The sequence below is a fragment of the Cervus canadensis genome, chromosome X (genome assembly GCF_019320065.1).
Source record: "Cervus canadensis isolate Bull #8, Minnesota chromosome X, ASM1932006v1, whole genome shotgun sequence".
Taxonomy (NCBI): domain Eukaryota; kingdom Metazoa; phylum Chordata; class Mammalia; order Artiodactyla; family Cervidae; genus Cervus; species Cervus canadensis.
The window spans coordinates 55,071,672-55,083,698 of record NC_057419.1 but is presented as its reverse complement, the minus strand read 5'-3'; the positions used below and the strand labels follow the sequence as shown (position 1 = coordinate 55,083,698).

The following is a 12,027-nucleotide window of genomic DNA, read 5'->3' as shown; positions in this document are numbered from 1 at the left end:
AGAAAATTACAACAGAATAGCAAAGCCCTAAAAAGTATAAGGTTAGGAGCCAAATTGGTTGGGGTCAAATTCCAATTCTGCCACTTGCTAAATTTGTGCTGTTAAGCAAGTTTCTTACTTTACTGTGCTTTCATTTCCTCAGCTGTGAAATGAGGGTAATAATAATAGCCTACCTTGTAGGGTTATTTTAAGGACTGAATGAGTTGATACATGTAGAGAGCTTAAAATAGTACCCACTATATAGTTAAGTGCTAAGTTTTGAACTGTGGTGTTGGAGAAGACTCTTGAGAGACCCTTGGACTGCAAGGAGATCCAACCAGTCCATCCTAAAGGAGATCAGTCCTGAGTGTTCATTGGAAGGACTGATGTTGAAGCTGAAACTCCAATACTTTGGCCACCTGATGTGAAGAACTGACTCATTTGAAAAGACCCTGATGCTGGGAAAGATTGAAGGCAGGAGGAGAAGGGGACAACAAAGGATGAGATGGTTGGATGGCATCACCAACTCAATGGACATGAGTTTGGGTGAACTCCGGGAGTTGGTAATGGACAGGGAGGCCTGGCGTGCTGCGGTCCATGGGGTCGCAAAGAGTCGGACACGACTGAGCGACTGAACTGAAGTGAATGTGAGCCATTTTTTAATCAGTGCTATGATTGTTGTCATTGTTATTCCCTGGTGGCTCAGACGGTAAAGAATCTGCCTGCAATTCAGGATACCTGGGTTCGATCCCTGTGTCAGGAAGATCCCCTGGAGAAGGGAATGGCTACCCACTCCAGTATTCTTGCCTGAACAATTCCATGGACAGAGGACTGGTGGGCTATAGTTCATGGGGTCACAAACATTTGGACATGACTGAGCAGCTAATACTTTCACATCAGTACAATGATAGAGCTGAGAATGGGAGGCTGTGGGAATCAAAGGGACCAAAACTAGCCTAGGGATTAACAAAGGATTCAGGGAAGAGGTGAGATCTGAGCTGAGTCCTGGGGTAGAAAGGCAAGGTTCATAGGCAGTCTCCTGGCTTCCAGGCTCTCCTCTTCCAATTCATCCTTTAGTGTCTATATCACTTTCCATGATGGTCTTTCTGAACAACAATCAGACCAGACCATGTTACTTCCTGATTAAATCATCTCCATGCTCCCCACACCCACAGGATAAAGTACGTCTTCATTCTACATGAAGTCACTGGCATGAAGTCACTTCCTACATCTCCCCAACTGCTATGACCTCTGAGGGCTGAACCAAGGCCACTTCTTGTCTCCCCCAGCAGACTGTGACCAATGAAGATTTGGTCCTATGTGTCCTCCAATAGACTGTGACTCTTGAGGAGTGCAACCAGGTCTGGTTACTTTGACTCCCCTACCAGACCATGACCCTCTCAGGGATCAGCTAAGTGTGGCTTATTTGTGTCACCAGAATAACCCAGTACAAGGCTGGGCACAGAATCAATAGGCAGTGTATGAAGTGGCCCTTCCAGGTGTCCCAGGATGTGTCATCCCTTATGCTCAGGGCAGGGCAGAGTTGGGGTGGGTGGGCCCAGGCTGTGGTCTTAGGTCACACTGAGCCTTTCAGCCTACTTATTCTATAATATGAGCAACATTTCCAAAGGAACAGACTGGCTGAGAAGTAGATTTCCAGGACTGGGATAAGAATGGCCTGTAGAGTGGGGGCACTGTGTGGGACAAGGATCAGCAGGACCAGGTCAGCCCCTGTTTCCACCCCAGGGACCGCTACCCACGCATCGGAGACATCCTGCAGAAGCTGGCACCCTTCCTCAAAATGTATGGCGAGTATGTGAAGAACTTTGACCGAGCTGTGGAGCTGGTCAACACCTGGACAGAGCGCTCCACCCAGTTTAAAGTGATCATCCATGAGGTGCAGGTAAGCAGTGAAGCTGGATGGGGCCGGCTGAGGTGGACAGGTCTGTGGGCACCTGGTCAGGGGTTTTTGGCCAGACCTGAACCCTCCTGCTTCTGCCTGTCACAGAAGGAGGAAGCCTGTGGCAACCTGACATTGCAGCACCACATGCTGGAGCCCGTGCAGCGCATCCCCCGTTATGAGCTGCTTCTCAAGGACTATCTGTTAAAGCTGCCCCATGGCTCCCCGGACAGCAAGGACGCCCAAAGTGAGTGCATACAACCGAGCCCTCCTCCCCACCACCCCCCCACCAAAGACAACTAACAGGGTCAGCCTTCCATTGCCATGTAATTGAGATCTCAGAGTAGCACCTCCAAACTGAAAGGCCCACCTTGAGTGTCTGGAATGAGACCCCAGGATGAACCTCCAGGTTGAGGTCTCTGCCTGAGCACCTAGACAGGACATTCATGAGTCCCCCAGCCTGAAATTTCCAACCGGAACTCCAGAATTTGATGGGTGTACTCAGAAAGATCCCCTAAAGGGATCTCTTCCCTAGGTTAAGACCCCAAGGCTGACCCCTTGACTGGTTCTCAAATAAAGTTGTCCCCAGTCCAAAATGAAACTGAGCTTAAACCCTCAGGGACTGAGCCAACAGGCTAAGAGCCCAGACTGACCCTCTCAGGCCAAGTTTTCTTTACTGAATCTTCACTGCTGAGCTCCCCAGGAAGAGACTTGTCTCATCAAGTCCCTGACTTTCCATTCTCCACATTTAGAGCTTCATTCTGTACCCACCAGTCACTACCCAGAATGACCCTCCCAAAAGAACCTCCAAGTCTGATCAGAACCCCATAAAATCACCTCCCCATAACTGAGTACCCCAGACTGGACTCCATATTTTCTGCCTCCCAGATTTGGATCTCTAGGCTAAAATACCACCTCCCTAGACAAGTACACACTGAACCACTAGCAAGGGTTTCATTCTGATTCTTTCAATATGGGACCCACTTCTCAAGGTTACACCCCAAGAGTGCTCCCCAGAGTCTCCCCAGCTTTCTCTCCCCAGACTGTTATTTTCATTTATTCCTTCATTAACATAATAGATCATTTCTTCATCTATTTACTGAGTACCTTGGTGCTCTGTGCATTGTCCTAGGCACTGGGGATATGGAAGGTGAACAAGACAGACAAGGTCCTTGATCTCAGGGAGTGTGTGTTCTAGTCGGGGAGATAAACAGTAGACAAAAGTCATAAATACACAGGAGAACATTAGATAGGTGCTATGTGTGATTCAGAGAATGAGAGGGTGATGTGACAGTGACTGGGGGAACGAACTTTAGACTGGGTGACCTCTCAAAAGAGGATATTTGAATCAAATATGAACAAGAAGAGGAGAGCCATGTGCTGAGTAGGGAGGAGCATGTCCCTGGCAGAAGCAATAGCAGGTACAGAGTTCCTAAAATCAGCCCTCAGATTGAGTTCACCTAACTTAGTTTCCTGTTTTATACCAATCTCAGCCCTATATGAGTCCCTAGAATAAACTTCAGAGCTTGAGTTTGGCCAGCTGAACTCCCCACACTGAGCCCAGAGATGAGCCCCTCAGAAAGAACTTTCCAGTCCAGTTTTCTGAGCTGCTCAGAATGAGAATCACTGAAGGACAGCCAGCCTGAGATGTGCTCACTAGGCTCCCCAGCCCAAGATCTTAAGTTGACCTCCCTATTTTTTTTTTTTACCCATCAAACTAAAATCCCCAGGTAGAGCCCCAGAAAGTACCTCCAGATCTGAGCCCCACTGAATCATATCTATGGTTCCACAGTGACTCTCCTACTTTATATTTCCCAGACTGAACTCTGGAGCCTGGACCCTAGACTGAGTTCCCCAAACCAGGCCAGCTGGAACTCCTGGCCTGAGCAGCCCCCCTGAGCCCAAGACTGAACTCTAACCAAGATCCTAGACTGCCCAGCCCAGACCAGTCCCCATCAGAGCTTCCAGACAAAACTACCAAGCTCCTAGACAAAGCTCCCCAAACCACACTCCCTAGCCTGAACCCCCAAAAGAAATCCTGGACTGAAATCCCCACATTGAATCACCAGAGCCTATACCCACTGGACCCCTGGAAAAGCCCATCTATACCCCAACACAGGACATTTCCAGACAGAGTTCCGGATAGCAAAGTAGTCTGAGCCCAGTGGCCTCTACAGGCCCGAGCTTATATGACCACAGCTTGCCAGAGTCTTCTTCCTGCCCCCTTTCCTGGGCACTGCCCACCTCCACGACCCAGCATACCCCATGCAGAATGTGTGGAAGAAAGGGAAGCTCTAATGTCAGCTCTGCTGCCTCCTGGGGCACACAGCCTAGGGTTGCACCTCTCTCTCTGATTCTCAGTTTCCTCATTGGACAAACAAGGCACATAAGGTTGTTACGAGGGTTGAAGAATGTTAGGCAAAACATCTATTCAGGAGCCCAGGAAAAGGTGGTAGAACCTTTTCCCCATCCTAGGGAGCTCCTAGTCTGCTGAGGGATGCAGATAGGTAAATACATGATGAATACATAATGTGACTGGCGGGACAGAAGGGAGCAAAGGGGAAGGTGGGAACCCAGACAGTGTCCTAACCCAGCCTGGGTACTCAGGGAAGGCTTTTTGGAGGAGCTGAGCTGAATCCAGAAGACTGAGTTGGCCAGATGAAGCAAGACAGGACACGTTTAGGGAGGTGCAAGTGGAGAAGGCTGGAGAGGTCAACAGATGCCTCTGTTGACCAAGGGCTTAGAATGCCAGGCTAAAGGACTGGGTCTTTACCCTCATGGCATAGGAGAACCACTGACAGATTTCAACAGAGGAGTGACAGCAAGCTGTGTGTAAAAGCGCGCCCTCTGACAGCTAGGGTGGAAAAGGGCTGGGAGCTTGGAGACTGGCACCTGAAAGGCCTGAACTGGGTTAGGGACCACAGATCTTGAGCACCAAGACTTGGTCATTGAGAGACAGCCTCCTGGGAAAATAACACTTGCTTAGCCAACCATGTGGACTCTCTTCAGAAGCACCTGTGCATATTTTCTGAATGGGAAAATCCAGCACCATGCAAACAAGAATTGGGTACAGTGCAGCTGGGCCTCAAGCATGGACAAGATTCATTAGTGTGTGGAGATGCGTAAGGATTTATTTTGTATTTTTTTCTGATACCTAGTCACAATAGGAAGTATGGAAATACAGGAAAGCTGAAAGAGGCAAGGAAGAAAATCATCTATGATGCAAAACTCCAGAGAATAAGAGTGAGGAACATTTTGACATAATTTCTTACTGGTATTTTTAATACACATATATTTGTGGCATTGAGATCATGTGGTATACACAAGTTTGTATCCTTTCCTTTTCCTAAAATATCCTGAGCATTTCACAGATCATGAAAAATCCTACAAAAGCATCATTTGCAAAGGTTGTTTAGTATTGTGTTATATGAATGCACATTACTCTGTTTAACTGAACCCCTACAGTTGTATTGTTTCTGGTTTGACATTATTGTAAATACCACTGCAACGAAAGTGTATTTGTACATAGAACACGTATTTTCTTAGTATAGATTCCTATCGTCAGAATTATTGAGACAAAGAATAGAACTGTCTCTGTTTCTTTATATGACTTGCTTTCTGATTATAAAAGTTAATACATATTCTTTGTCAAAAATTCGGAAAAAGAAGACAGTGAAATCACCCATAGTCCCATCATCCAGAGACAACTTTTTTTAAATTTATTTAATTGGAGGCTAATTACTTTACAATATTGTAGTGGTTTGTGCCATACATTGACATGAATCAGCCATGGGTGTACATGTGTTCCAATCCTGAACCCCCCTCTCACCTCCCTCCCCATCCCATCCCTCTGGGTCATCCCAGTGCACCAGCCCTGAGCAGCCTGTCTCATGCATCAAACCTGAGCTGGCAATGTATTTCACATATGATAATCTACATGTTTCAATGTTATTCTCTCAAATCATCCCACCCTCGCCTTCTCCCAAAGAGTCCAAAAGACTGTTCTATACATCTGTGTCTCTCTTGCTGCAGAGACTTTTTTTAAAAATTATTTATTTATTTTTGGCTACACTGGGTCTTCCTTGCTGCAGGCAGGCTTTCTCTAGTGGTGAACAGGAGCTACTCTCTAGCTTCAGTGCTCAGGCTTCTAGTTACAATGGTTTTTCTTGTCGCAGAGCATGGGCTCTAGGTGCGTGGGCTTTAGTAGTTGCAGCTAACCACTCTAGAGCACAAGCTCAATAGCCATGGCACACGGGCCTAGTTATCCTGTGACATGGGATCTTCTCGGAACAGGGATCGAACCCATAAAACCCTGCAGATTCTTTACCACTGAGCCAACAGGGAAGCTCCTGAGACAACTTGTTAAACATGGGTATATGTCCTTCCAGTTACAGGTGTAACTATTACTGTTATTTTGTTTGTGGAAATAATAACCTTAAGCTTACGTTTTATTGGCTGCCAGCTATTTCATGTCCTGTGGTTCTGCTACTACTGTGGCATTAATCGAGTCGTTTTCTGATTTTAAGTGATGTTGCTATGGACATCTTTGAGGCCGGCACTTTCTGGAATGGGGAGGGTGTGGTCAGGCCAGGAGGAGGTATTCAGGGAGCAGAGAAGCTCCCAAAGCCTTTTTTCTGCTAGCCCCTATCTGACCTCCCACTCTGTCTGCAGAGTCTCTGGAACTGATAGCCACAGCAGCAGAGCACTCTAATGCTGCCATCCGCAAAATGGTGAGTGGCCTTTCTAGCCCCTGCCTTTCCTTGGCCAGCCACCTATCTCCATCCTGGGGGTTGGGAGGCTTGCAACTTGTGGACATCTGAGGGGAGGCTGGAACTTCAAACCTTGCCTTTTACTCACTACCAGGAGCGAATGCACAAGCTGCTGAAGGTATACGAGTTGCTAGGAGGTGAGGAAGACATTGTCAGCCCCACCAAAGAGCTCATAAAAGAAGGCCATATCCTTAAGCTGTCAGCAAAGAATGGGACCACTCAAGACCGATACCTCATACTAGTAAGTGTCAGGGGTAGGGGTGCAAGTGGGCCACACCACCCCCACCCGCCATGCCGCATTGACCCGGTACTCACTTAAGGCTGTACTTCCTGCTCTCCATTCCTTCCTCTACTAATGCATTGTATTTTTACTACCTATACTGGGCATTTTTTTCTCAACTTTACAGATTATGTAACTAAAACTTAGAGAGAACTGACTTGCCCAAAGTCACCCAACTAGGAAGTGACTCCCATGCCTAGGCTCTTTCCTTGCAACCTTTGTGCCCAATCTGGTCGGTGTTTTCTCCATCTATTGCCTTGAGTCCCCAGCAGTAAAGTTTCAGGAGTCCTATAAGGGAAGGGAGCTGAGCCATAGCCCTTGTGGGGCCTCCACACATACATCCAAAACCTTTTCCTTCCTAGTTCAACGACCGCCTCCTTTACTGTGTGCCCAGGCTGCGGCTCCTTGGCCAGAAGTTTAGCGTGCGGGCACGCATTGATGTAGATGGCATGGAGGTAAGCACCAGGAGATGGGAAAGGGGGACCTGGAGTGGGACCTTGGCGCTGGGAGGAACAAAGATGTTCTGACTCTGACCCCAAGTGTGTGCATGTGTGCAGAGGGCGAGGGCCCTGTGGCGCTCAGTAGGTGAGCTCAGTAGTTCACCAAGCCCTTTTCTTTCTCCATTCAGCTGAAGGAAAGTTCCAACCTCAATCTGCCTCGGACCTTCCTGGTGTCAGGAAAGCAGCGCTCCCTGGAGCTCCAGGCCAGGTACTTGTCCTTGCCTATATCTTCTCTCCAGCCTCCTGTCGCTGTCAGATATGCTGAGGCATTCTAGACCTAGTGCCAGGGGACTGGCTACCTCCCTAGAGGAGAGAGTATTCCAGAGAAAGGATGGGTCCCTTTCCCCAAAGATGCTTGCTCTTCTGATGGGTTTTGTTAGAGGAGAGGGAAGAATGAGATAGTAATCCAAACATGAGTAACAATAGCACAAATAGTTTATTGTGGATTCAGAGATTTAAGAGAAATAACAACCAAATGCAATGCCTGGTCCATGATAGGAGTCTTGTTTGAGAAAAACAGCCCTAAGAGACATTTTCAAGACAGTAGAGAAAATCCTAAACGTGAACTGGGCATTAGCTACCAGGGCATTATTGCTAACTTTCTCAGGTGTGATAATGGTATACGAGGATATAGAGGAATGGCCTTTTTTTGGTGATGCATGCTGAAGATTTAGTATCATGATATCTGTAACTTATTTTTAAATGATTTATATCAGCCTATATATACACACACACACACACATATGTATAAGATATAGCAAAATATTTTTTAAATTTGCATCTATGTAGTGAATATATATTTAATGTACTTGTGTTATCCTATCTACTTTTCTGTATGCTTGAAATTTTTCATAATAAAAAAATCTTTAAAGAACAACTTTTAAAATAATGTCCAGCCATTTAACAAAGGGACCTTCATATCCATTCCCTACTTGAATGATTATAATAATAGTTCACATTTAATGACCACTTGCTCTTGTGCCAGGCACAGTTTTAAGTTAATTTTAACTTAAGTTTAAATTTATTAGTTGAACTCTCAAAACCCTTGAAGTAGCCTCTGTTACTATCAACCCCATTTTACAGATGAGGAAACTGAGGCACAGAAGAGTTATACACCTTTCTCAAGATCCCGCAGCTAGAAAAAAGCAGAGCTGGAATTGGTGATAGGGTATCAAGGCCATGTTCAGGGCCAGAGAGTGAATGCATGTGGGTAGATGATCTACTTCTGAGAGGCTGCAAAGAATTAAGAAATCAGAGTCAGAACTCTCATTGCTGGGACTACATGGAGGCAGGAGAGAGATGAATGTGGGCTAGAGGGTGTCCTGGAAGATGAGAGAAGGCAGTTGGGTTTGATGCTCTGAGAGACTAAGCATCTCAGAGGCCTGAAGCCAGGAAAGTGACAACAAAAGTGACAACAGGCACAACCAGGGGAGGGCAGATGTGGGGCTCAGTCAGGGCTCAACAGAGCCTAAATGACAAGCCACATGACTAGGACAGGTCACCAGCTAGGACGGGAAGGCGCGGGCTGCTGAGGGGTGCTGGGCCCGGAAGGTGCGCCGAGCAGTGGAGGGTTTTCTCCTAGTAGCAGAGGGAAGGCATGCAGAGTTTGCTTTGCGGTTGCTTTTTTGCCCTTTAAGTTGTTTTTAATGAAAAATTTCAAATAACCAGAAAAGTAGAAATACAACAAATACTCATATGCCCACCACTTAGCTGATTCTCAACTTTGGTGACATAGGAATCAACTGAGGAGCTTTAAAAAATACTGATGTCTGGGACCCAGCCCTGGAGACTTTGGTTTAATGTGTCTGGGGTATAGCCTGAAGATGGGGAGTTTCAAAAGCTCCCCCAAGTGATTTTAATATTATGTGCATCAGGGCCTGGAGACTTCATGGACTGCAGTCCATGGGGTCACAAAGAGTTGGACACCATTGGGCGACTTTCACTTTCACTTTCCTCTTCCAGCAGAAACAAAGAAGGTGATGTTGCTCGTATGATTCAACCTGGCACCAGGGTTTAGAAGCACTGAGTTAGGAATCAGTATATATTTTTGCCATATAAATATTTTGCTGAACCATTTTAAAGTAAATTACAGACATAACTCTTCACCCCTATATACTTAAGTATGCACTGCCAAAAACACTATTGTGGCTCTTAAACATCAAAAGCTATATTGTTTAGTGCAAAGAAGTTAGAAAATATACATAAATAAAAAATAATTTGTAAAAAAGAATACAATCAGAATAAAGTAAAATCCCCTAGAACTGTACCACCCAGAGACAGTCAGTGCTAATGTGTTGGCAGAAACTCTTTCTGGCTTCTCCTCTATTTGCATATGTATGCACACACAGAAACACACAATGTTTCCTTTCCATATTTTATTATGAGTATTTTCCAAAATACAGGAAAGTTTAAATACAGTGAACACCCAAGCTCACCATGTAGATTCAAGTGTTAATATTGTGCTATATTTACTTTATCACAAATCGATCATTTCATCCACCTACCAATCCATCTTATTTTTTTAATGCATTTCACCAAGTAAGTTGCAGATATCATACACCTCACCTCTAAAGACTTTGGCATGCATATCATTAACTAGCATTCAATATTTGTTTAAGGTCTCCTCCTTTTTCTTGAGGCAAAATTTTCAGAGTGAAATGCACAGGTCTTAAGTGTACCACCGATGAGTTCTGACAAATGTAAACACTCATGGCACATGTGTTTTTAAACAAAAAGGGAATGCTATGTTTATTTTATATATGTTGTTTTGAGTTAACATATTATAAACAGCTTTATCACTTATCTTGTGTGGAAGTAGTGATATATACCATCATTTCTTTTTTTAAAACCTGAGCCCCTGTTGTTGGACACATAGATTGCTTCTAATTTTTCATGACAATAAATAGCATTGCAGTGGATATTCTTGTAGCTAAATATTGACTCCCATCCTTATTTTTCATGAAATGATCCTAAGGATACAGTCATATTTTCATATTAGAAAAATACTTTTGATGTCTGAAGTGTAGATGGGCTTCCTTTGTGGTTCAGCAGGTAAAGAATCCGCCTGCAATGTGAGAGACCTGGGTTCGATCCCTGGGTTGGGAAGATCCCCTGGAGAAGGGAAAGGCTACCCATTCTAGTATTCTGGCCTGGAGAATTCCATGGACTGTATAGTCCATGGGGTTGCAAAGAGTCAGACATGATTGAGTGGCTTTCACTGGAGTGTAAATGTGGAAGGAGATTAGAGGAGGCCAGGCGGGAGTCAGCCAAGAGGCTGGCCCCTACTCCTAGTGAGCTGTTGATGGGCCTGCACCAGGGCAGACAGGAGAGTTAGGGAAGGAAGGCAAAGGGAAGGGGCAACACACTGATTGAGTACCTAGTGTATCAAGGATTGTGCTGGGCAGTTTACACATCACCTCAGTTACTGCTTTGATAGCTCAGTTAGTAAAGAATCTGCCTGCAATGCAGGAGACCCCAGTTCGATTCCTGGATTGGGAAGATCCCCTGGAGAAGGGAAATTCCCCAGTATTCTGGCCTGGAGAATTCCATGAACTGTATAGTCCATGGGGTCACAAAGAGTTGGACACGACTGAGCAACTTTCACTTTCCAGTTACTGCTCAGAACAACTCAGGCTGGTAATTATCATCCATTCTTACAAGTGAAAAAAAATAAACTGCCCTCCTTTCTCAAACTTGACATTCTAGCAGAAACAGGGAACTATTCATGGTTTCCTATACATTCTGTATGCTAATTCACACACTTCACCCTGACCCCCTCTACTTGAGGGCTAGTACCTCCTTGAGGAAACCATCTTTAGCAGCCCCCACCCAAACTCCAGGATGGGACAAGTTTCCTGGGCTCCTCAGCCCCATTTTCCCTCTGTCACAGCACTGATTCCCCTGTATTGTCCATGTCTGCCCCCATGAGCTCCTTCCTTGATGGTAGGGTCTGCTCTGAGGCCCAGGCTCCTAGCACAGGGTCTGGAAAGTATTAGTAACTGTTGAATAAGTAAACTCAGGTTATATGACTTGCCTAAGGTCACATAAGTGGTAAGTGAAGAAGCAAGGTCAAACTCAGATCTTTCCAACTCCAAAACATCTGCTCTTTACCACTCCAATTGCTTTTGGTTGGCCTGCCTAACCCAACATCTTTCTTTCCCCCTGCCCCCACCACCTTCCCTACCCAAGGACTGAGGAAGAGAAGAAAGACTGGGTCCAGGTAACATCTAAGAAGGCTTTGTGGTAGGGGGCTGGAAGAGTATTAACAGGTCTTCTGGGGGTGGTGGGCTCTCCCCTAATATTCACATCTGACCATAATGGGCCTGGACATCTGCCTTCCAGTCAATTTTACCATCCCCATTTTACAGATAAGCAAACTGAGGTCCAGAGGATAAGCAGAAACTACCCAGTTCTTTAGAAAGCTGGCTCCTCTGAAGGTGTAACCTCAGTGAGTTAAGCCCTGTAAAACATTTAATCCCAGACATTTGCCAGGAAGGCCTTCTGTGGTTTTTCAGCCACTGATCCCCTTCCCCCATTTCACAAATATAAGAACTGAGACCTGGATTTTGGGAAGGGACTTACCCAAGGTCATACGTCTAG

At 45.7% G+C, this 12,027-nt stretch overlaps 1 protein-coding gene across 1 annotated transcript in view; it reads left to right on the top strand.

The window, feature by feature from the left end:
• FGD1 (FYVE, RhoGEF and PH domain containing 1) overlaps window positions 1-12,027 on the top strand; it is a 42,978-nt gene that overhangs the window by 26,759 nt on the left and 4,192 nt on the right. Inside the window, exons 6-12 of the mRNA XM_043459744.1 lie at window positions 1,664-1,882; window positions 1,988-2,126; window positions 6,551-6,609; window positions 6,743-6,889; window positions 7,291-7,383; window positions 7,557-7,636; window positions 11,617-11,647. Of these exons, the coding sequence (XP_043315679.1) occupies window positions 1,664-1,882; window positions 1,988-2,126; window positions 6,551-6,609; window positions 6,743-6,889; window positions 7,291-7,383; window positions 7,557-7,636; window positions 11,617-11,647 (768 nt within the window). The remainder of the gene's footprint in view (window positions 1-1,663; window positions 1,883-1,987; window positions 2,127-6,550; window positions 6,610-6,742; window positions 6,890-7,290; window positions 7,384-7,556; window positions 7,637-11,616; window positions 11,648-12,027) is intronic.